Here is a 26,276-nt window from a genome sequence, read left to right as displayed (position 1 = left end):
CAAAATTATCACTTATAAATGAAAGGGAAATGAAATCATTCACGGACAAACAAATCCTGTGGGAATTCTATACCACTAGATCAGTTCTACAAGATATGCTCAAGGGAGTCCTAAACTTGGAAGTGAAATGATGACATTTACCATCATGAAAATATACAAAAGTATAAAACTTAATGGGTAAAGAAATACAAAGGAGGAAGAGAAAGGACTCAAACAGTATCACTACAGAAACCCATCAAAACAATAAACTATAAGAGAAAAAGAAAGAAACACAGAATACATATAATAACTAGAAAACAACCATATGAAAAGAACAAAACCTCATATACCAACAACTTTGAATGTAAATAGATGAAATTCTCCTCTTAAAAGATACAAAATGGCTGAATGGATTAAAATACATAATTCAACTATATGTTGCTTAAAAGAAACTCAGTTTTTCATTAAAAACACATATAGACCGAAAATAGAGGGATGGAAAAAAATTCTCCACACAAACGAAAACCGAAAGTTACGAGTACCCAAACTTATATCAGATAAAACAGATTTTAATTAATTCAAGAACAGTTAAAAAAAAAAAAAAGACAAAGAAGGTCATTATATAATGATAAAGAGATCAACCCAGTTAAGAGGACATAACTAGTCCAAATATATACGCACCAAACATTGGAGTACCCAGATTCATAAAACAAATACTACTAGATCTAAAGAGAGATATAGACTGTAATACAATAATAGTGGGGGACTCACACCTCACTCTCAGCATGAGACAGATCTAGAAAGAAAATAAAGAAACACTGGACTTAAACTTAACATTAGATCAAATGGACCAGACACTTAGAGAATATTCTACTGAACAATGCAGAATATGCATTATTTTCATAAGCACATGGAACATCTTCCAAGATAGGCCATATGTTTGGTCACAAAACAAGTCTCAACAAATCAGTTAAACAACATGCTTCTAAACGACCATTGGGTCAATTAAGAAATTAAGATGGAAATAAAAAAATTCTTTGAAACAAATGAAAATGGAAATACAACATACCAAAACCTGTGGGATACACCAAAGGCACTGATAAGAGGGAAGTTTACAGCAATAAATGCCTACACAAGAAAAGGAGAAAGACTACAAGTTAACAGTCTAACAATGCATCTCAAAAACCTGGAATAGCAAGAACAAAACAAACCTAAAATTAGTAGAACAGAAATAACAAAGATCAGAGCAGAAATAAATGAAATAGTGACCATAAAAAATATGAAGGATAAATGAAACAAAAAGTTGGTTCTTCAAAAAGACAAACAAAATTAATAAACTGCTAGACTAACCAAGAAGGCAGAATATCCAAATAAGTAAAATCAGAAATGAAAAGGAGACATTGCAACTGATACTACAGAAATAGAAAAGATCATCAGAGACTATCATGAACAACTACAAGCTGGGAAACCTAGAGGAAATGAATTCGTGGAAACATATAACCTACCAAGACTGAATCAAGAAGAAATAGAAAACCTGAAGAGACCAATAATGTGTAGTGAGATTGAAATCAGTAAAGAAAGTCTCCTAACACAGAAATGCCCAGGAACAAATGGATTCCAAGTTGAATTTTACCAAACACACAAAGAAGTAATAACATCCCTGAAACTATTCCAAAAAAAATTGAAGAGGAGGGAATTCTCCTAACTCATTCTATAAGGTCAGCATTAGTATCAGACTAAAACCAGGCAAGGATGCAAAAACTAGAAAAAAGAAAACTACAGGCCAATATCCCTGATGAACAAAGACACCAACATCTTCAACAAAGTACTAGCAAACCAAATCCAACAGCATGTTAGAAAGATAACACACCACAATCAGAAAAGACACATTATATCAGGAATGTAAGGATGATTCAACACACACAAATTAGTAAACATGATATATCACAAGAAGATAATGAAGAATAAAAACCATATGACCATCTCAAAAGACATTGTAAAAGCATTTGAAAAACTTCAACATCTCAACAAACGCACAGAAGGAACATACCTCAAAATAATAAAAGCCATATACGACAAACCCAAAATCAACATCATACTGAATACAGAAAAGTTGAAACTGTTCCCCCTAAGAACTAGAAAAAGACAAGGATGCCCACTTTCACACTCTTATTCCACATACTACTGGAAGTCCTAGCCAGAGCACTCAGGCAAGAGAAAGAAGGAAAAGGTATCCAAATTGGGAAAGAGGAAGTCAAATGACCTCTTTTTGCTGATGATATGATCTTGTATCTAAAAAAACCTAAAGACTCCACCAAAAATGCTTAGATTTCATAAATAAATTCAGTAAAAATCAACACATAAAAACCAGCAGCACTTCTATACATCAATAATGATCTAGTTGAGAAAGAAATCAAGAAGGCAATCCCATTTACAATAGCTACAAAAAATACCTAGGAATAAATTTAACCAAGAAGGTGAATGATCTCTACAAGGAAAACTACAAAAACGCTGATGAAAAATTTAAGATGACACAAACAAAAAAATCCCATGCCCTTGGATCTGAAGAACTAATATTGTTAAAATGACCATATTGCCAAAGCACTCTACAGATCCAGTGCAATCCCTATCAAAATACCAACACTGTTCTTCATAGAATTAAGAGCCCAAATAACCAAAGCAATCCAGAGCAAAAAGAACAAAGCATCAAATTACCTGATGTCAAAATGTGTTACAAGGCTACAGTAACCAAAACTGCATGGTACTGATGTAAAAACATACACAAAGACCAATAGGACAGACTAGAGAACCCAGAAACAAAGCCAAATATTTACAGCTAACTGATCTTCAACAAAGTCAACAAGAACTTACAAAGCCAAATATTTACAGCCAATTGATCTTCAACAAAGTCAACAAGAACTTACACTGGGGAAAGGACATCCTCTTCTTTTTTTTTTTTTTTTTTTTTTTTTTTTTTTTTTTTTTTTTTTTTTTGAGAAGGAGTCTCGCTCTGTCACCCAGGCTGGAGTGCAGTGGCCAGATCTCAGCTCACTGCAAACTCCGCCTCCCGGGTTTACGCCATTCTCCTGCCTCAGCCTCCCGAGTAGCTGGGACTACAGGCGCCCGCCACCTCGCCCGGCTAGTTTTTTTTTTTTTTGTATTTTTTTAGTAGAGACGGGGTTTCACCATGTTAGCCAGGATGGTCTCGATCTCCTGACCTCGTGATCCGCCTGCCTCGGCCTCCCAAAGTGCTGGGATTACAGGCTTGAGCCACCGCGCCCGGCCAGGACATCCTCTTCAATAAATGGTTCTGAGAAAATTGGATAGCCACATACGAAGAAGGAAGCTGGACGCCTAGCTCTTACCACATGCAAAAATCAACTCAAGACAATTGCAGACATAAATGTAACACCCAAAACTATAATAATACAACAAGAAAGGACAGGATCTTGCTGTCACTCAGGCTGGAGTGAAGTCACATGATCGTAGCTTACAGAAGGCTTAGACTCCTCGGCTCAGCTGATCCTCCTGCCTCAACTCTTGAGTAGCTGCGACTTCAGGCATGCACCACTATGCCTAGCTTATTTTTTAAATGTGTAGAGCTGAGATCTCATTATGTTTCCCAGGCTGGTCTTGAACACCTGGGCTCACGCAATCCTCCTGCCTTGCTGTCCCAAGGTGTTGGGATTATAGGCATGACACATTATGCCCAGCCCCTTTTTATTTTTAACCATGGTTTAATTCACATATTTAAAGTTCCATCTGTTTTAAACTTTATTATTAAAAAAAAAAAACTAGTGACACAAATACTGACCAGTACATTACATTTTTAAGAATCATGTTCAAAAGATATAGGCCCTAAATAAGGAAGGACGGTAAAGGGGCATATTTTAAAGAAAGCAGAAAGTTGAACTTAAAATAAAAGTTGAAGGGGGAAAAAAAAGAAAGCTGAAAGTTTCTAAGAGACACATTTTAAATGGAATCAGACAAAAAGATTTCCAAGTAAAACTCAGAATTGCAAGATAAAATCATTTGAGGAAAGCAACTCATCTGGTCTTTTAAAGGAAAGATTGACATAAGCTTTGTGAAACATAAGAACTGATGTTCCTCTCCCAGAATATGGTCAGGAAAGGTCCTAAAGGATAAAACCATTACATGAAGTAGAACTTCGAGTACTTAAACAACTATCTGTGTACCTGTGTCTGCATATTAAAATGATTGAAAATAATTATCTAAGAAAAATATTGTCTCTGAATTCCCTTTCAGGCTGATATTCTTTTTAGGCTCAACTATTTATTCCCAAGAGAAGATAAACACTATCAGCAACTCAACTGATGATTATAATTCCACTTTTCACTGAGTACAGAATAGCTGTACTCCAAGTACTTTTGATAAAGAACTCAAGAAAAACATGAGGAAACACACAAATACGGGATAGACACTCATAAATATGCTTACGCCAGGAGGTTACCAGTTTTTCAAAGGCAGCAATGTTTGACACAAGCGAAAAGAAGTTATACAGTGTAACACAGAAAAAGCCAGTGACTATAAATTCCACTTCAATACAGAGATGGCGGGGAGATAAAAATATGTTAATATGCTCCATGTTGTGCTTTATAAATAAAAACTCATAATAGAGATATTAAATGAAGTAAGTGCATTAATACAGGCCTCAGTGATGTGAGAATATTTTTAATGATCATTATTATAAAAGTATACAAAAGCCACTTTTCCTATAGCTTAACAATTATATTTTAAAATAAATATTCTAAAGGTACTATATCTTATGGTCTGTAAAAATTATCTTTACATATAAAACACTATCTTGAAGAACAATAACAAGAAGAATCCACATTAACCATCCTTCGCATTCAGGAACTGAATCTTAAGTTATTGTGAAAATACTTAAATTCAGAGGAAATTTTCAGTGCAGCTATGTCAGCAGCAATCATAACTTATTCCATTTGTTATCTAATCTTAAAAAATGTTATACTGAGTAACGGAGCCTAACTCAACAACATCGAAGTAAGTTTTCTTCACTTACCCTTGCATAGTGGAATTCAACTCCATAGAGTTCTAAGGTACGTGCTGTGTTTAGGTAATTAAATTCTGCTTCTGCAGGAGATAAGCCTCTATAAAGACATCAAGTTAAAAATTGGATCAATCAATCAATCAAATACGGCTAAATTAGAAAAAGGCTATTTATCTGAAAAAACTGAGCAGTCTTAAATCTACAAAACACCATGCAGGACTACTCCTCTAACTTACCTGGAGGGCACATTTTCAGTAACCCAAATTATTATTTTCCAGAATACTTTCTTATTTTCTAGAAATACAAATATACACCAAGTTTTTAAAGCTCCTTACTATTTATATGGATGACTATAACAAAGCCCCTCACTTTTAGATATAACTTAAAAGCAGTATTTCTCAATATTTCGTTCATACACAATATCTGCATTTAAACCACACAGGGTATCTCTTAAACTTGCAGATTCTAAGCCAACCTCCAGGGCAGTGCTTCTCAGAGTGTGGTGCACAGTCAGAGGTTGATTCACAGGATGGAACCTGAGTGTTGGAGGCTTGTATAGCAATCTGGCAGGGTAATATCTGTTAAATCTAACAGTAAAAAACAAAACAAAAAAACAAACAAACGAGGACTTGTATTTTTTACATCTTTGTTTGCTTTCTCCACTTTACTTTTCTAGTAATTAATTTTTATTATATTTTACAAAACATAAATAATACAATAATGACAGCTGGAGGGAAGAAACCATCTTTCATCACAGATGGTTTAAGAAGACTATTCTGTAGAGTCTGATTTAGAAAGGATGAGGTCAAAACTGTTTATATTTAAAAAGAATCCCAAGTGATTCTTATAAACACAAGTTGAAGAACCACTGCTCTATATATAAGGCCTTTAAAAATAGATTTACTCCTATTTCACATATAGTTTTAACAACCTTAGTTATTATCTGTTATTATCAGACTACAGCATAGCAAAAGCAGCAAATTACAAAAACAAAGATACAAACTTTCTATTCACTAATGTTACTAGAAAAGGGAGCCAACAGCCCGCTAATACACAAAACAAGCAGCACATTTCAAATTTCTATAAAATTAAATATATACTCCCTCCAGTTAAAGTGGATAATTCTATTTTTCTTCATTTAAAGATCTGATAAATCATGTACTTAAACCAAACAGAAATACATAATCAACAGAAATATATAATCAATAAGCTTTTCCTTAAGAGTCTTTTTATTATTGGTAAATTTAAAAAATCTGGCTTATCTTCAAACTCTTGATTCTGATATGCTGTATGTATAACTTTCACTATGAATGGAATTTACTTAGACTAAAATAGCCCCCTCACCACATTAGGCAGTCTATTAAAAACTCTTACTCTTAGTCTATTTTAGATCAGGAATCAGCAAACCTTTTATTGCAAAGGGCTGGATAGTAGATATTGTAGGCTTTTAGGACATACGGTCTCTGTGGCAACTATTTAGCTTGGCCATTGTGCGAAAACAGCCAGACAACATATAAATGAATGAGGGCATCTGTGTTCCAGTAAGTGTTTATTCATGAATACTGAATTTTATGAAATTTCACATGCCACAAAATGCTGTTCTTCTTTTGACTTTCTGCAACCATTTAAAATCTATAATACAATCTTAGTCTGTGGGCCATATAAAAATAGGCAATGGGGGCCGGGTACGGTGGCTCATGCCTGTAATCCCAGCACTTTGGGAGGCCGAGGCAGGCGGATCATGAGGTCAGGAGATGGAGACCATCCTGGCTAATACGGTGAAACCCCATCTCTACTAAAAATACAAACAATTAGCTGGGCGTGGTAGTGGGCACCTGTAGTCCCAGCTACTTGGGAGGCTGAGGCAGGAGAACGGCATTAACCCGGGAGGCGGAGATTGCAGTGAGCTGAGATCGTGCCACTGCACTCCAGCCTGGGCGACAGAGCGAGACTCCATCTCAAAAAAAAAAAAAAAAAAAAAAAAAAAATAGGCAATGGGCCATGGTTTGTTATTCTGTTTTAGACACATGAGTTATTAGCAAAAGAAAGTAAGTTTTCTGAATAATAGTAACAGCTAACATTTCTTCAGTGTGTACAATGTGCTATGTATGGTTATGAGAACCTCATGTATATCAACTCATTTAAGACCTACAATAACTCCAGAGATGGATAGATACTTTTACTATCCCCAGTTTACATAAGGAAACAGAGAAGAAGAGGCATAAAGCAGTCTGGCCAAGGTTATAAGATAGTAACTAATCTTACAGAATTTCAAACCAGGCGGTCTGGCTCTCTAGTTCAGACTCTTACCAATATGCAACACTGCCTGAGTTTTTCCCTGAGTATTCAGAATCCTGTATTGAAGCACAACTGAATTCTGAACTAATAAACAATATTACTTTCTATTCAAGGCAACAAATCTCTTTTGAAAAAATATAGAAAATTATACTCACGCAAAAGAATCAAAGTTGAATGAATATTGTTAATGAATGAATATTGATAAGGTTAAGTATCCCTTCTCTGAAACGCTTGGGATCATGTGTTTCAGATTTCAGATTTTTTCAAGTTTGAAATATTTACATATACATAATGCAGTATCTTGGGATAGAAACCAAGTCTAAACATGAAATTTATGTTTCATATACAATTTATACACATAGCCTGAAGGTAATATTATATCATATTTAAAATAATTCCGTGTATGAAACAAAGTTTTGACCACATTTTGACTGAAACTCATTATATGAGATCAGGTACAGAATTTTCCACTTGTGGTGTAATGTCTGTGCTCAAAAAGTTTCAAATTTTAGAGCTCTCTGAATTTCAAACTTGGGTTAAGGATGTTCAATCTGTACTGTTTTTAAAGAAATATTTTTTAAAAATTAATTTAGTATTATATAGAGTTCCTTTTCCCCTCTTGGCTCATTACCAAGGAGAATCAAGTCCTTTATACCTAAAAACTGAGAAAGAATTACTAAGCAGACGGATCTCTACATTGTGACTATACTATTTATATTCCAAAATTACTTAGACTACTACACAATAGCAAATAAATGTCTGTTTACACATAGCTTAATGGCTCTTAACAGAAATGAAAATGAGCCTCATATAGTCTATGAAATCATTTTTTAGCACAGATCACCTATATTTCTTTAAAATAATATTATTTTAGGTAACATTAATTGTTCTATATTAAATACAGTCATCAAATTAGAAGTAATTTCAAACATTTCTCTAGAAAGAATGCTATTAAGAAGTTTATCAAATAAAAAACCAAAAAACTCTTACATGTGTTGCTGATGTAATTTTGCAATTTCTTTTTCAAAATCTTGAGGTTGATTAGGAATGAAAGAATAATCTGAGAGGTAGCCTGACAAGTTCTCTGACTGATCGCAGTCTCCAAGTTCAGCTAATAATGAAAGGAAAATATTCATATTTTAATAAACAAATATTTAAATTATTATAGTCAAATCAGTGATGTCATTAATTCTATTTCTGGATGTAAAATACTTATGTTTCTAATACAACCACTTCAGCAAGCTACAGCAATCCATTTAACATTCTTATAGGTCTCAATTTCAGAGGAAATTTTTTTTTTCAAAAATCATAGTAATTGCTAACTAACTGGAGATTTAATTACATTTCCACTGCAGTCACTATTTTCTATATAGTAACACATCTACAGAACTCCCACATTAAAGCCAATGTACTAGCAACACAAACCACAAAGTTATATGCTATTTGACCTAAAAATGGGCTGATACTTACACTGAACAGCAAATGAAGCTAAAAGGGCAGCAGTATTAGAAGGACAGGGTAATCTAATAAAACAAAACAAAAATACACAACCGAAGGTTAAACATAGTAATTTCAAAAGTACTATAATTTGTTAAACAATCACACTTGAAGTTTCATGTGATTTAACTATTAAGAAATAAACTTATCTGATGAAAAGAATTCACACTACATGTAACCTTCTTAAATAATTTATTTGCAATGACCATGAATTACTTAATACAGATTTTAAAAGTATTTTTAAAGTCCATTACAAAAAATTTGTAAGAAATTTAAAGAGCCCACCTTCCAGTAAGAATGTCTTGTTTAATTTGCAAAAAATACTGGTACCTTAACAAAACAAAAAAAAAGGGATAGCATTTACTAGAATTGCAACAATTTCAATTCTAAGAAACTATATACTTACATTAACAAATAAAAATATTGAAATATTTGCTTTTATAATTTACATATTAAAACATGTAAAGTAGTTTAAAAATAAGATTTCATAAGCTCATGAATCTAAATCTTTAAAATTCTTTGATGTATGAAATTTGTACTTCAAATGTCTTGTTTCCACTAGCTTCCATTATAGAAGCCCTCAAGATTTTAAACAGTTACATGACAGAGGGAGAAATATTCTGAGGGTTGGTATATGCAGAAAGTAGAAGTGGGAAGCATAGAAAACCTCATATCACAAACATAGAAGAGTTGACAGTAGCAATGCACTAGAGACCAGCCAAGATTTTTGCTGGTCTGAGACAGAAAGTCAGCTACAAGTACAGGCCAGTGTTTTGATCATTTTATCATCAGATGGCAGGAAGCTGCCTGTTACAGAAAAGCACCTATACACTTCCATTTGAGTTAAGAAGTCTCTCTTTGATTGGGGGGGAAAAAAGAGCTCTTTTGTCTATTATTGTTAGAACTGTCAAGTATTCAATTTCCTGTGAAACCAACAAAAACATAAGTTTTCTTTAACAAGCCTACTGTCGTTGCTTACAAGATAGCATTGTCCTTTGGTCTCTGCTAGTGGGTAACCCATTCACTCAAAGATTTATCAATACTTGGGCAAAGTCATCTGTGTTGTATAGGGGTGGCAGACGACCAAACTTTGTGGTTTTAAATGTTTAACCAGGAAACTTTAAGATTTTTATTTCACTAAACTAAAAAAGTACATATTCGAAGAGTCAAAAGTCATTAGAAATTCTAGTTTGGCTGATTAAAGTCACTGAAGAGCTCCATTACAATATTCAAATTACCAAAGAGGTTTTCAGAGAATCCGATACTCATTACAAAAAAAAAAAGAATACAAATATCCTGGATTCATATATAATTTCTTGTGAGGCTTAGTGCATAATATTATAAATATAATCTATTTACTCAATCCAAGACAGTATATTTCTATCAGGCCTGTTTTGGTTTAATAATTCAAAGTTATTTGGGAGGCCAAAGTGGGCGGATCACAAGGTCAGGAGATCCAGACCATCCTGGCTAACACGGTAAAACCCCATCTCTACTAAAACAAAAACAAAAACAAAACAAAACAAAACAAAAAAAACAAAAGGGCCGGGCTCGGTGGCTCACGCCTGTAATCCCAGCACTTTGGGAGGCCAAGGCGGACGGATCACGAGGTCAGGAGATCGAGACCATCCTGGCCAATACGGTGAAACCCCGTCTCTACTAAAAATACAAAAAAACTAGCCGGGCGTGGTGGCGGGCGCCTGTAGTCCCAGCTACTCGGGAGGCTGAGGCAGGAGAATGGTGTGAGCCTGGGAGGCGGAGCTTGCAGTGAGCCGAGATGGCGCCACTGCACTCCAGCCTGGGCCACAGAGTGAGCCTCCGTCTCAAAAAAAAAAAAAAAATTTGCTGGGTGTGGTAAGGGGATCTGTAATCCCAGCCACTCGGGAAACTGAGGTAGGACAATGGCGTGAACCCGGGAGGCAGAGCTTGCAGTGAGCTGAGATCGCGCCACTGCACTGTAGCATGGGCGACAGAGCAAGACTCTGTCCCAAAAATAAAAATAAAAATCATTCAAAGTTAAAGTTTCCTGGTGAGAAACAATCTTTAGTCAGGATTTAAAGGTCATGTATATCCTTGCCATAATATTGTAAATCTGACATAAATAATGCCTATACTTGCCAAATTTTACTTACATACTCATTTAACCAAGAGGCAAGAACTTAACTGTTAAAAGCAGAAACCAGAATTCAAGTCCTAGGCAAAACTAGCTTGTGATCTTGGGCCAATTAGTTAAAATGTGGCTAAGCCTTAGTTTCTACATTTGTAAAAAGAAAGTAGTATCAATTTGCCTAGCATGTGTATCTCAGGAATTGGAAAAATTCAATTCTAATGATGCTAGCACCTGCTAAAACTAAATAGTGTTTAACCTTGTGGAACCTGTTTGACTCCATTCTTTCCCCGCCCCCCTCCCCGCCCACTATTTCAAAATTAAAGGAATATTTTTTACTAATTAAACTAAACTAATTCACTAATTAAAAGGATATTTTAAAAATTAATTTAGTACTACATAGAGTTTATTTTCTCCTCTTGGCTCACTACCAAACAGAATCAACTTTCATATAGCTAAAAACTGAGAAAGAATTACTAAGCAGATTCATCTGCATATTGGGAATGTATATTTACATTCTTGAAATCTCAAGGTAAGGAGGTATAGCAGATTTCCTGTTTCCTGGGGTCTAAACTAGTTCTGAAAACTTAGCAGCTGTGGCAGAAGGTACACTGTTACTAATCACAACTATCACGTTAAGACTACTCAAGCATTAAAGCTTTGACTAATATGTAGCCTTGGCTACATATTAGAATCATTTGGGGGAACTTGTACATACCTATGCCCAGGTCCCATCTAAGACCTGTTCAATCAGAATTATCTAGGGATGTGACCAAGACATCATTATGGTTTAAAGCTCCCCCACATGATTCTAATTTCTAATCAGAGTAGAAAAATCACTGATACACACTATGGTAGTAAAATTAAAAAAAAAAAAAACTAGACATTTACCCCATTTTACCAAATAATACCAGTTATAAGATTCCATAACATTCCATTACAAAAGGGTCTGAGAACAAATTAATTCCCTGACTACCATCACACTTGATTTTACTTTCTTCTGCTTCAGGAAGTTATTTCAACTTATTAGAGAGACACATTTATTTCCTTATTATGTTTTCAACGCAGGCTATATAAGAATCAACACATTCTACTTCCATTCAGAAATTCAAAGACAGTTTTTCAAGTGAAGTACATTACGAACATGGTTATAACTCACAATATTTTAAGGGTTACAATATTAAGCCAAGATGTATACATATAACACAACTTTGTTTTTCAAGAGGAATTAGCTTGGATTCTACTATTAGTTGCAAGCATTAGGATTACATAATCCAGAGACAACATTACTGAGTACTCCCATTGTTAAAAAAAGGAATACCTGCACACTCACCCCAAAACACACTGAAAAGAAATCTCTAGAATTTCAATCTAATTTTTCTCACTTGGTTTACTATTGAAAACTCTGCAAACACCTTAGAACTGGCAGCTGCAGCTAATTAAGTATCTTTAATTTATCCTTTTGTTTCTCCACTCCAAGACAGTATCCTAAATGATAACCAATACATTAAAATTTAACATCCTATCTAAAGGTAATTTTAGGTATGGATTTTTAAATTTGACACCTATCTTATATAGTAATTCTGAATGTAGTCACTGGCCTATATTCTTATATCTGAGAATTTTACAGAGAGTATAACATGCTAATTTTTAATGGTCTTTTAAAAAAAATCATTACTAATTACTAATTCTGTCTTTCAGGCAACACACAAGGTTGTCATTCAGGTTAATACTGACAGTAACCACACTGTTGGTATTTCTCCATTTCTACCTTCAATATTTCACCTTATATTCAAGAACATTATCAAAATGTTCATCTAGATCATTCACGTATATACTCTGTCAAGTCAAAATGACCACAAAATTAGATAGTAACATAAGCTGAGACTTAAAATGGAGAGTCAAGTGGGCATGTAAAGGCCTCAAAATGCTAGTGCACTCTCTGCAACATCCTTTATAAACTCTGTTATACTTTTTTGGAATCAAAGATTAAAAACACATAGGGGACAAAAGGTACCTACTGACTTGCAAATAATGGTTATATATTTTATAAATTCTATGTTCTCCCCAATAAAAAAAGATACTAGAATATGCTTTCACATGGGAAAAAAACCCAAACATTTCTCACCACACAGCATCCTTTGAATACAATTTCAGCAACATTTGATGACCTCAATTAATTATAGCCACACTTAAGCAGTGTTCACAAGTAGACATTTTTAATATTTATATGGCTCAGGAGGCTGCTTGGGGCTGGACTGGCTCGCCCTGAGGTTCTAAATCCCCTTACATTCTCCCAGCCATCCAATAAAGGAGGAAAACATTATCTTGGAACAACCATAACTTATTCTGTGTACTGACTGGAAAGCTCAGAATTACACCATAGTAATTTCCTTTTGCCTAATTAATTTCAAAATTTTATATTAGAGTTTTGACGATATTTTCAAGAAAAATATGCTCCATAAACCCACCTTGTATATTCTTCTTGTAACTTGTTGGGGTCACTTACAAAAAATTTGACTCTAAAGTTCAAATTGTAAGGAGATCCTCCTAGAATTAATAAAAGTATTTCTAATTAATCAGACTATATTAATCCTTTATCTTTATAAAGTAAACTTGGAAAATGTTAAATATGTATGCTCACTCTTTAGCTGCTTCCTTATTGGTTTGTTAGGATCCAGCCACCTCTGAAAAATAAATAAATAAAATTGATTTCTTTTTTCCTTTGGGAACTACTATATTGATTCTTACAAATCTGTTCCATTTGGAGATTAATGCTTAAAGCTGCATTTCAGAATAGGCCCAGGTAGGACAATAACCATTACATTACAGACAATATTTTTCATATCAAATGTAATAAAATTATGCTAGAAATTAGTGAATGTATTCGTGTTAATACTAAGATTTTGATTTGACTTTTCCATCACACTGTACAATGCGCAATAACCTCTATTTCAAAAGTAAAGATGGTTAATAATTGCAGCAACCTGAAGTGATTCACATTAATCTAACTATATTTCTTAATAATCTAGCAAGTTTTCAAAATTCTCTTTACCCTTCACACACACACACACACACACACACACACACACACACAGACACACACACAATCTTGGGCTTTACACCCATTCAGGCAAAATTCTACTACAGAACTTGAAAATCCACTGAGGAGAAATTTTCTAACATTTACCTCATTCCTTTAAAAATAAAATACCTTCCCTTCAAAAAAAAAACCCACCAATTTTTTTAAGATATAATGTTTAGTTTTGAGAATGATTTTTATGTGTGAGAAATCTTAAGCAGTTTCAACACTTCTGAAGGCCAGTTTAGCTCTATTTCTGGACAATTAGGGCTGAATTCAGAAAAATTTTAACCGCTAACATGTTTCAGTTAAAAAAATCAAAGAACCCAAAATGAGGTACTAGATATGGTAGAATTTTCCAAGTAAGTTTATGTATCATTATTTATAAACCAAACTTCTACCACCCATAATTAAATCCAGGCAGAACACATAGATTTTTAATAATAAATAAATGGCTGGGAGTAATTAATAATGATTTCCTCTCCACTGTCCATAATATCCAACACATCAAATCCAAGTCTATCTTCAAACTGTATCTCGAATTTATCAATCTATCATCCTTATCTCTCTAGTCTAAGCTCTGCCTATCGCCACTTAATTGCTCTCCCAGTTGATGTTCTTATCACCATGTCCCTCTTCATGCTCCATAAAGAAGCAAGAGTAGTATTAAAACATAAATTTGAATATGTCACTCATTTGCTTAACACCTTGGTAATTTCTCAGTAGTAGATCCAAAAACTATGGCTTGTATGGTCTCTTCTCACCTCTTCCACCTCAACTTACTAAATTCCAGCCATAATGGCCTCCTTGATGTTTTTGAAAGATGCCATCATAAGGCCCTCAATTTCAAGCTTCCCTTTCACAGAATGCCCTCTAGATTTCCTACAGTACTCTTCACTACCTGTAAGTCTCAGCTTCAAGCCTGCCACCTCAGAAAGGCCTTCACTGACCACCCTACCAAAAGTACGTCATACAGCTCCCATTTATTTTCTATAAACAAGTAAGGAACATTATATTCCTTCATTACATTGCCTCAATTAAATTTGTTTCACCTTTTTTTTTTTTTTTTTCTGACTCCTTCATTAGATTATAATGAAACCAGGGATAAAAGCTGTTTCAGTCAATACTGTACAGTCAGCACCTAGCACAGGGCTTGACATAATATGAATTAAAAATACTGTCAGAAGCAGTGGCACATACCTGTAATCCCGTCTCAAAATAAGAAAGTAAGTAAAGTAAATAAGTAAATAAATAATTTACTGAAGGACTAAACCTGCTGAATGATTCAATAGCCAGGGGTAGGATTTTCAGCCCTGTTTAATACACTTTCCTCAATCTATCTACCCATTTATCCACCTTCCCATCCATCTATCTATTAATCGAGTGATTTTTGTTCTTCATATCTTCTAGGAAAAGTCATAAATTATATCCACTTTAATGACTGTCTACAATCAAAGTTTCAGATCAATTAATCTATTGCAAACCTGTCTTCCTCATTCAGTTCTCCTTCAAAATAGTCTGGTAAAAGAAATACAAACACATTTACATACACAGATGCATTAAGCTGACATAGCTTAGAAGTACAAAGACAAGCACTGAGAAATTTAATAGCTCTCATCAATGATATCAATGAGATAGGGCTTAGGTTCTTGGTTTAAACCAGGAAGATGAAACAGTGCTATAACAAGCACTATTGAATGGTAAAAATAGCATTTGTTGTAAAACTCCATCATTAAGTTGCGAAACAAACTAGGAAAAACCATAATATATAAAGAAGTTCTACACATCAATAAGAAAAAAACTGACACTAACAGAAAAACAGGCAATGAATAAGAATGGAAGTTCACAATCAAGGAAATACAAATGGCATTTAAGTATATGACAAGATCGTCAATCTTGATCATAATTAGAGAAATACAAAAGTAATCTACATTGGGTTATTAGTTTTCAACAGTAACATTGGGCAAAGACTAAAACGTATGATGACATACACGTGAGAAGAACAGGCACTCTTGTACATAGCTTCTGAAAGTATAAATTGTACCATCTCAATGGAGGATAACTTTGCAAAATTTATCGAATTATAAAATACATATGACAAGACTCAGCATTATTTGTATGCAGTATTTTTAGTGAGATATATTTCATGCACCACAAAATTTACCATTTTAACAGGTATGTGTCATTATACTTTAGTATATTCCCTATGGTATGCAACCATCATCACTATTTAATTCCAGAATATTTCCACCACCCTCAAAGGAAATCTTGTACCTATTAGCAGTCAGTCTCAATGTGCCCTTCCCTGCTGCCCTTAACAATCACTAACCTATATTCTGTCTCTACGAATTTGTTTTGAACATTTCATAAGAATGGAATCATACAACAGGTTGACTTTTGTGTTTGTCTGCTTTCACATAGTATAATGTTTTCAAGGTTCATCGACATTGTAGCATGTAACAATATTCATTCTTTTTTGTGGCTGATACTGGGCCGTGTCTACTTTTTGACTATTATGAGTCTGCTATGAACATTTGTGTACACATTTTTGTGTGAACATGTGTTTTCAATTCTCTTGGGTATATGCCTAGGAGTAGTATTGTTGGGTCACAGGATAACTGTATATTTAACTTTTTGAGAAACTGCCAAACTTGTTTCCACAGTGGCTTTTTACATCTCTAATATCAATGTATAAAGACTGCCATTTCTTCACATCCTCATCAACACTACCTTTAAAAAATTATAGCCATCCCAGGAGGCTGAGGCAGGAGAATGGCGTGAACCCGGGAGGCGGAGCTTGCAGTGAGCTGAGATCCGGCCACTGCACTCCAGCCTGGGCGACAGAGCGAGACTCTGTCCCAAAAAAAACAAAAAACAAAACAAAACAAAACAAAATTATAGCCATCCCAATGAGTGTGCTGTGGTATGCCATTCCTTTTCATTGCTGAATATTTCATTATGTAGATACACCACATTTAGTTTATCTACTCATCACTTGATTGACAGTTGGATTGTTCCCATATTTTAGCTATTATGAATAATGTTGCTATGAACATCTGTGTATAAATTTTTGTGTGGACATACATTTTCAAGTCTCTTCAATATGTATCTGGAAGCGGAACTGCTTACAGTAACTGTTTTAATACATCTTGAAAACACATGTTACAAACCCTTAATTTTGTTCTTACATAAATGGGCACTGGGGTTATATCACCACCTATAGTTACAGATAGCATTTTCTGTGCCAAGAACTGCTGTACTAACTGGATTACTGTGCTACATCTGAGAAAAGCTGAACTGTCTGCAATGAAATATATATGAATTTTAAATGTAATATTTTATTAGAAACTATAACTATCTAGTTAATACTGATAGCTAATAAGAGATGGCACTACATCATCAACTCTATTCATGAAGGGGTATCTATTTAAGGATGGAGCTCTGTTTCTAATCTTTTCAAACCTTTCAAAGTGATTAGACATTGCTAATCGGTCACCTGATGGCTCATAGTTTCTAATCTTTTCAAAGCCAATTTCCCATTCTTTTCCCTGGGAAGAATCTCTTGTTTACTCCATATACTGCTTCAAATGACAAAGTTAATTTTTCTATCTGCCAAAACGTAGTAATAAAATTTCTACATTTAAGATCTGCAAGGTTTCTACTAAGAAATCCACTGATTATTTTATTGAGGTGCACTTGTATGTAACAAGTCACTTTTCTCTTTCTCTTGCTGCTTTCAAAAGTCTGTCTTTCGACCACTTTCACTGTACTTGGAGTTCAGTGAGCTTCTTCTATTTGTACATCTGTATCTTTCTGCAAATTAGGGGAAAGATACATAGTAAGACCTTGTCTCTACAAAAAAAATAAAATAAATAAACAAAAAATTAGCCAGGTGTGGTGGTACATGCCTATAGTCCTGGTTACTCGGGAGGCTGAGGTGGGAAGCTAGGAGGTTGAGGTTCAGCCTGAGAGGTTGAGCCATGATCGCACCATTGCACACTGCACTCCAGTCTGGGTGACAGAGCAAGACCATGTTTCAATCAATCAAACAAGTAATTGAACTCCAAACTGTTCAGGGTTGCTATTGTAAACAGCCTTGGTCTTAAAGAAAATATAATTTGGACAAATTACAGCCATATATTTATTTCATCTGTTTCAGTATCACTTTGGAGATTAAATTCTAGCTTACATTCTTTTCCACAGTATCAAGTTTTAGATGTGTATTTTTTTCCCTTAACTCATTCATTATGTGAACCCTACTTTCTATAAGGCACTGTGCCAGGTACTGGGGTGATAAAAGATCAAAACATAGTTCCTATCCTCAAAAACTGGTAAGAAACATATCAGCTCAAGAAAGTATCACCACTGCTACAGATAAAAAAGAAAGAGATAAATTATACCTGGGGAGTAGTGGTAGTCAGGAAAGGCTTGAGAGGGAAAGTGACTTTTACTCTAAGTCTTAAAAAAAGTGAAGGTAGAGGGGTAGGGTAAAGGATGTGAGGGGAATGAAGGATGTGAGTTAAAGTAAAGGTGAGATATTTCAGGCACAGAATGTATTTATGCCCAAGATAGCAAAGATCAAGTATTGCATATTTCATCTGAAAATACTCCATTTTCTATCCATTTTTAGAAATCTTTAGCAGTAATACCTGCCATTACTCATCTTAATGGCAGCTGTATACATTGTGATATTAACCTTTTGTTTCTCCTATAAATCAATCCTATTTCTCACTAGAAATCAAGTTAGAAACTTGGGAGGAAGAACATCTCCCAAATAAAGTAATTCTGGAGAGTCACTAGATCCAGTAAAAAACATAGGGCTTAGTAAAACAGTAGAAAGAAAAGATGTGGAAAACTTGGATTTGATCCCAACTTTACCTTTCACTATGCTAAATAAAATAAAATTATAACAAAAACAATGGCTAAATAAAAATAAAACAAAATTTAATAAATAAAATTAAAACAAAAACAATGCTGGAGAACTAGTGGGGCTGGATAAATCCTCGTGTGAATACGTTCCCACTACAGCTCCCCTTTTACCTCTCAAGTCTTTTATTATTTTATTATAAAAACCAGGTGACTTAACCAAATGGGTGACTATGAATGATGGTCAGAGTATCAGACTCGCATAGGGACTTTCTTCAGATATTTAAGTGAATAGACCAATTAACCATGAATCTCTAGGCATAGGGTGTCAGCAGTTTTTTTATGTTTCCCAAGGGATTTGGAAGCATAGTCAAGTTTAGATGAATGATCGTTTACCCTTTTGTTTTCTATAATAAATTTTTTATTAAAAAAACAGTATCAATATAAAACATTCAAGTTTTTTTTTTCTCTCTCTCTCTCACACACACAGCAAAAAAACACATAAAAGTCCTTTATTATGGCTCTTCCAATTCTACTCTCCCATCCAAAGAGGTAGCCTCTGTTCACGACCAGTAAGTATACCTTGCAATGCTGTGGTACACCTGCATATAAGCATTTAATAATTATATATATATGCTGAACTTAGTGCAGACACCCAATCAGCATAGTGCATTACAGTCCAGAACTCCTGCGCTCAAGTGGTTCTCCTGCCTCAGCCTCCCCAGTAGCTGGGACTACAGGCATGCATCACCGTGCCCAGCAGATGTCACATACTTTATTCAACTATTCTCTTATGAGGGTTTCAGGTTTTTCCATTACTATTTCCTATTAAAAATAGTGTTGCAAGAGAAATTCTTCCATACAATAAATTTTTAATTTTGATACATGCTGCCATCTGCCTTCCAAAAACACTTTTTCACTTTATACTCTAACCAAGTATCTTGAGAATGCACATTTCCCCTTAGCCTTTGCCAGAACAGGTAGTGTGAATCTGCATTTTTGCTAATCTAGTATGCAAAGAGTGTTATCATTGTAATTTGCATCTCTGTGATTAACTAGTGAAGCTGAGTATCTTGTCACGTTTGTCATTAATAGTTACTCTTTTTCTGTTCACGCTATCTTCCCATTTTTCTATTGGGTTATCTGACTTTTATTCATTATTTGTAGAAGCTCTTCTAGATTTTAATATTATGTTACATAAGTTGCAAGTATTTCCCTCGAGTTGGTATTCTGTCCTCAGTGTATATTCTAAATGTTATGCAGTGAAATCTGTCAACATTTCCTTTACAAATGCATGAACTATTGTTGCCTAGGATGATCATAATAAACAATTATTATTAAAAATGTTTCCAACTCTTACCCATTTTTATACTATTGTTTTACATTTAAATTTACATTGGAATTTATTTTTATATATAGTATCTATTAAGAATCTAAATACGTATTTTCCCATCTTTAACCAATTGTTCTAATACCTATCTTGAATACCATCATTATAATAAACTATGTTTTCATACAGACAAAAATTGATACTTGCGCTGTTTCTTCTACCCCATTGGCTTATATCCATACTAAGAATATACTATTTTAAGTACTATGTCATCATAATACATTTTTATATCTGTTAGGACAAGGTGATTATATTTTATATATCTGGCTAAGTTTATCCAGATTCTCTTCCCGAGGAAGTTGAGGATCCTATTGTCAAATCTTCTCCCCAAAAATTCCATTCAGATTCTAACCAGCAATATCACTAGTTCTACCAATGAAACTGAAATAGTGCTGAGATCTTTTACAATACTGAGCATTCCTCATCATGAGCATGGTATATCTCCATTTATTCATAATTTCTATTATATCTTCCCGCAAAGTTCTATATTTTCTTCATATGGCTCTTGACACTCCTGCTAAGGTTTATTCCTAGATGTTTAATGAAGATGGGTTTTTAAAAAAATGTGATTTGCTATTTTGTTGGAGTATGTCTCCTAAATGGTATATAAAAAGGTACTGATATTTGTTTGTGGAGCTCTAAATCTTACTAGCTATAATAGTTTTCCAAATGATTCATTTGAGCTTTCGAGGTGGATAATCATATTGCTAAAGAAAAATGAGTTCTTCCCCCAACAACCATACCCTAACACACAGCTTTATTCCACAGGGAACTATATCTGTTGCCCTCTGTTCAATTAGAAAAGGGGAAAAGACGAGGCCAAGTGGCCTCAATTAGTTTCTCAGGTAATCACTTTGATACCCGTACTACATTACCCAGAAATCTCTCCTCTTCAACACCTTGTTGGTAAGTTTTCCTCTGGTTTGACTCTTCCACCAATCCTATCAACACTGAATGTCAACATTCAATCTTTCAAAAAGTCTTGAAAATTTCTTGTCTGTTGATGGCATTAATTTTTATTCTGTGTGTGTTCGTGAGTGTACTATCTGACATTGGAAAGCAACCAAAAGTAGGCAAAAAGAGGAGAAAAATCTACTCTTGAAAAAACAGAAAAACTGCAAGGGCTGACATATATATTAGCAATCTTTGCTTGGAGCAAGTTCAAATCCTACACAGGCAGAGGACATCCTTACTGACTTGAGGTATCAGAGGACAGAGTTTAGGAATGGAGTAAAAAAAAAAAAAAAGACAGAAAATTGGGAGGAAATTCTGAAAAGGAGAACTCAGAAAGAGGATTAGCCTCAAACTCTGGCTATGGACCAACAATGAACCACTGTTCATTCTGGTTAGGGTTAGGGTTAGGGTTAGGGTTAGCTCTGGCTGACAGCTGAACTATGCATGTATAGTTAGATTCCAGAGTCGCAAGAAAGAGTAGGAGTTGGAACCTCTAAGAAATAAGTAGAGATACTCCTCCCAAATTGGACACAGGATACAGACTCTGGGTCCAGCCAGGTTAACTGTACCTATTTGCAATATGCAGTTTAAATTGTGACAAATGTATACAGCCAGGTAACCATCACCATCCACAATCAAGATAATTTCTATTCTGAAGTGTTTCCTCTGCTTCTTTGCAATCAGTCCACCAAACCCTAGGCAACTACTGATCTGCTTTTGGTCACTATGTGTCAGTTTAGCTTGTTCTGTAAGTTAATATAAATGGAACCATATAGTGTTCTATTCTATAGATACACAGCAGTTATTTTTCATCCCTTTGTTTATTGATGGACATTAAAGTTAATTCACATTTGGGCTATTATGAATAAAACTACTATGAACATTTGTATACAAGGCTTTATGTGACATGTTTTCACTTCTCTTGGATAAATAACTAAAAGTGGAATTTCTCAGTGGTATACATTAAACCTATGTTTAATTTTACAAGAAAACTTCCAACTATTTTTCAAAAAGTGGTTGTATCATTTTAAATTACCACAAGCAATTTTATCAGTTGTTCCACATTCTTGTCAACACTTGGTATTGAAATAATTTTTAATTTTAACTATTCTAGTGGATATACTACTTCTAGTGGAAGTACTACTTCATTGTGGTTTTACTTTGCATATCCTGGATGCATCTTTAAATATTAAACGTCCTTTGTCACAATAAAAACTTTCCTTTCTTTTCCAAGTTCTGTTGAGTTTTCATTATGAATGGTTGCTGAATCTTATTCTCTGTAATTTATGCCCCAGTTACACTGATTTATGGAAAAAACTAAACAGTGTACTTGATGGGGAAACAGTGTTTTCAGTATTTTCCTCTAAGATCAGGAACAAGACAATGTAGTCTGCTCCTATCACTTCTATTCATCTTTGCCCTGGTGGCTTTGGCCAGTGCAATAACAAATCAAAAAATGAGAAAAACAGAAAGGATAAAGACTGGTAAGGAGGAAGTAAAACTGTCCCTGTTTGCAAAAGACATGATTATTTACACAGAAAATCCTAAGGAATCAATGAAAGAAACTACTAACAGTAATGTGTATTAGCAAGGTCTCAAAATACAAGGTTAATATACAATCAGTTAGTCATCTTGGGGTTTATCCCAGAAACACAAAGTTGGTTTAAAAATTGAAAATCAATGTAATTTACCATATATCTACATGATAATCTATGTAGAAAATTTTATAGAATTTACAAAAAGCTACTAGAATTAAGTGAGCTCAGGAAGAGTATAGAATACAAAATCAATACAGAAACTTAACTGTATTTCTATATGCTAGAAATAAACATTTTGAAATGAAAAAACCAACAATACTATTTGCATGTTTTTTCTATTTACCAAGTTGCCAAAAACAGAATTTGAAGTAGTAACCTTGATTTACCCCTTTTCCTCATGAACTCATTCTATCTGAATCAAATCAGCCAGTCCTGTTGACTTTATCTCCTAACTGAATTATCTCTAGCACTTGCCTTCTTTTCTTCATTCCCCACAGCCAACCACTACTTTCTTAGTAATTTCTTTATTCCAGCAATCTCCCAACTGTCTATTAGTTACTGGCTACACTATAACCAAAGGGATATGTGTAAAACACAAGTCTTATGTTTAGTCATATAAAAAAATTCATGTTTGATTTTATCATGGATTAAAAGGCATTTTATGATATCATGTACTGCTCAAACCTCATCTTTTACCCCTTCTCCTTTTATTAAATAAAAGTTTAATACTAAAACTTTTTTCCAGTTCTTCAAATTCAGCATTCCTGTTTCTTCACTCTTGATCTCTGCATATGCTCCTGCTTCTTAAACACTTCGGTGTACCCCAGGTCTCTCTGCCATTCCCTCTCAAAATACAAAAGTTAAAAGAGACAAGAAGCAAAAAATACCAGTTAGCAGGCTACCAAAGAGGATTACACAATAGGTAAATAAGAGCTTGAATTAAGATATTACAGTAGAAACATATGAACAGATAAGAAAGAAATAGTGAAATATATAAAATAAATTTAAGCATTTTAGCAACCATGTACTAAAACATGGCTTGTTGAAATAATGGTCAGCCTCTATGTGACTTTTCCCATATTTACTGAAACCTAACGTGATAAATAATGTAAGAATTGAGTTATGTAAAAGAAATATTAAAAAGGTAAATAAAATTATACCAAATAAATTATGTCATAATTTAGTAGTGTTAATTAACAGTATACTGCATTAGAGTAGCGATTTTCATAATACGGTTCCTTGGACAAGCAGCATTAGTGACACAAGGGAACTTATTTGAAAGTAATTTATTGAGTTCCACATTAGACCTTCTGATTCAGAAATCTCTAGGCATAGGTCCCAGAAATCTGTATTTTAAGAAGCCTTCCAGTTGTTTCTCATGCAAGCTGCAGTCTGAAAACCACGGGGTTAGGAGCTATGCAAAGAGGAGTAAACCAGTAAAATATCATAATCCAACAAAAATTCCAGAAGACTGAACTTGCACAAAGATCAGGCCAACAATAATTAATAATCTATCCTCTATCCTACTTAAGAGCAGTATAATTCAATTTAATAAGGAAAGTAACAGTAAATGCACAGGAATAATATAATCTCAAGGCTCTGTTAAATAGCATGCTGATAAAGACCACTAAGAAAAAGCCACCTTTAACTGCTCATAAAATTAAAGAAATAATGCATCATGAATTATAACCACAATATTATTTTCCTCATTAATTCAACATACATTTACTGAATATTACTACTGCAACAAGATATTATGGCTAAAAGCTAAAATTGTGATAAACAGGTCTTAAATTAAAGCATGAGAAATTCTGAAAAGTCAAAGCTTTAAGTAATTTTCTTTGTTGCACTGGAACTTAGTACCAAGGAAGATTCTAAAGGGAGAGACAGTCAGCTATTATTCTGTATTCGTTATTTAATACTTACGAGAAAAAAAACAACACGCTAAGTGCCTTTTACGTTTATCAATTATAAACCCAGTTACATTAATTCAATGTCTAATGCAATAGTTCTAATTCTCTAAAACTAATATATAAAAATATGCATAAATATATACATAATATATAGATACATGTGCATATGTATATGTAACATACAGAAGTTTTAAGATTTAAAAACTCTGAGCTAAAGATAGGTGAGAATTAATTCTAGTAGAATCTTGTCAAATTCCTTTTGATTACTGATAGTAATTTTATTATATGGTTACCTCCTCTCCTTAATATGTTCATTTACTTTGTAAATCCTATGCATCCATATGATCATCACTTGGGAAGCAACATCATGTGGTAGAGAGTACAGGCTTTGAAGTTAGATCTAAGTTCAAGTTCTTTCTCAGCTACTTCAGTAGTTTCCATGACATTAAACAAATTAATTGACTTTCATAAGCATTAGTTTTTCATCTTTAAAATGGTTTTAATGATACTTTCATCATAAGTGAGGAAAGTATTGTGAGAATAAAATGGAATATTACAAGCAAAACATTTAGTTGATTAACAAATTCACAGATGTTTTATAAATGATATTCCCGTACTCCTTTCTCTTGAAGCATAGCATCTTTTTCCTTCAGTCCGTTAATTATCCTCAAAGCCTTAATTCACACTGACAACTAGAATTGGAACGCTACTTGTAAGATTTGTGCTCTTGACAACTAGAAATGGGACACTATTTATAAGATTTGTGCTCTAAAGGTCCTTCTGTGGACACATTTTGGCATCTCAAAAATTCTTCCAAATATTTAAATAATGAAACTGCAGTGCAGCAGACAAGACTAGCATGGGGAGTTAGGAGATCCAGGTCCTAGTTTCACTAATGCCAGGAAGTAGCTTTGGCTTGGGATGATGTCTTATGAAAAATTAGAGTGTGAGGCTAGATAATCTCTAAAGCCTCTTTTGGGCCTTTAAAATTCTGATTCTAACTTTTCTGGAAGAATTTCTTTGAATCATAAATAACTGGACTCTTGGAACCTGGAATGTATCTTATTTGAGAAGGAATACTCAAGACAGAAAAGATAAAGAAAGAAAAAGTAGGAGACAGCAAAAAGATCAACCTAGCTACAAATACCTTTTTCCCTACATTCATTCTGGTGTAATTAGCTCTACATCTTTTTGTATATGATATGTCTTTTTGTATACAAATTTATGTGACAGAATTTTTATCTCTTGTAGTATACATGATCTCAATATTAATCCTTCTGAAGTGCTTCCTGAAAAGGATGGTTTTCATACTTATGGTAGTGACTACAGTGGTGAGTCGCTGGTCTCTTCCTCTTTGTCATCTTGTCACTTACCCCGTCAATCTAATGCCAGCCTATAGCTAGAGGATCTGACTTACGAGGGTCAGCAAGATCTAAGAATTATCTATTTTTTCTCTCCATGAGGTATACTTAATGAGGTATAACAGTCAACTTTCAGGTATTTGCTTGGCTCACAATTTGCCTTTCTGGTAAGAAAGGAAAAAAACCTTTTATCTGAGGAATGTGAGCACCTTTAAATGATCAGGACAAGAAAGGCATTTAAAAAGTAACAGCAGTCATA

General features: G+C 34.1%; 1 protein-coding gene across 5 annotated transcripts in view; it reads right to left on the bottom strand.

The window, feature by feature from the left end:
* PTPN4 (protein tyrosine phosphatase non-receptor type 4) overlaps positions 1-26,276 on the bottom strand; it is a 235,143-nt gene that overhangs the window by 86,024 nt on the left and 122,843 nt on the right. For 4 of the 5 annotated variants that reach the window (XM_030916377.1, XM_030916380.1, XM_030916378.1 and 1 more), the window contains 6 exons: positions 13,558-13,600; positions 13,385-13,463; positions 9,092-9,136; positions 8,780-8,832; positions 8,300-8,420; positions 5,024-5,111 (listed from right to left, as the gene is read on the bottom strand). In XM_030916377.1, the coding sequence (XP_030772237.1) occupies positions 5,024-5,111; positions 8,300-8,420; positions 8,780-8,832; positions 9,092-9,136; positions 13,385-13,463; positions 13,558-13,600 (429 nt within the window). The remainder of the gene's footprint in view (positions 1-5,023; positions 5,112-8,299; positions 8,421-8,779; positions 8,833-9,091; positions 9,137-13,384; positions 13,464-13,557; positions 13,601-26,276) is intronic. The other variant, XM_030916381.1, reaches the window with a different exon arrangement.

This window comes from Rhinopithecus roxellana, chromosome 14 (assembly GCF_007565055.1).
Source record: "Rhinopithecus roxellana isolate Shanxi Qingling chromosome 14, ASM756505v1, whole genome shotgun sequence".
In the NCBI taxonomy this organism is placed as follows: Eukaryota; Metazoa; Chordata; class Mammalia; order Primates; family Cercopithecidae; genus Rhinopithecus; species Rhinopithecus roxellana.
The sequence above is the reverse complement of the archived record's forward strand: the minus strand, read 5'-3'. Positions and strand labels throughout refer to the sequence as shown.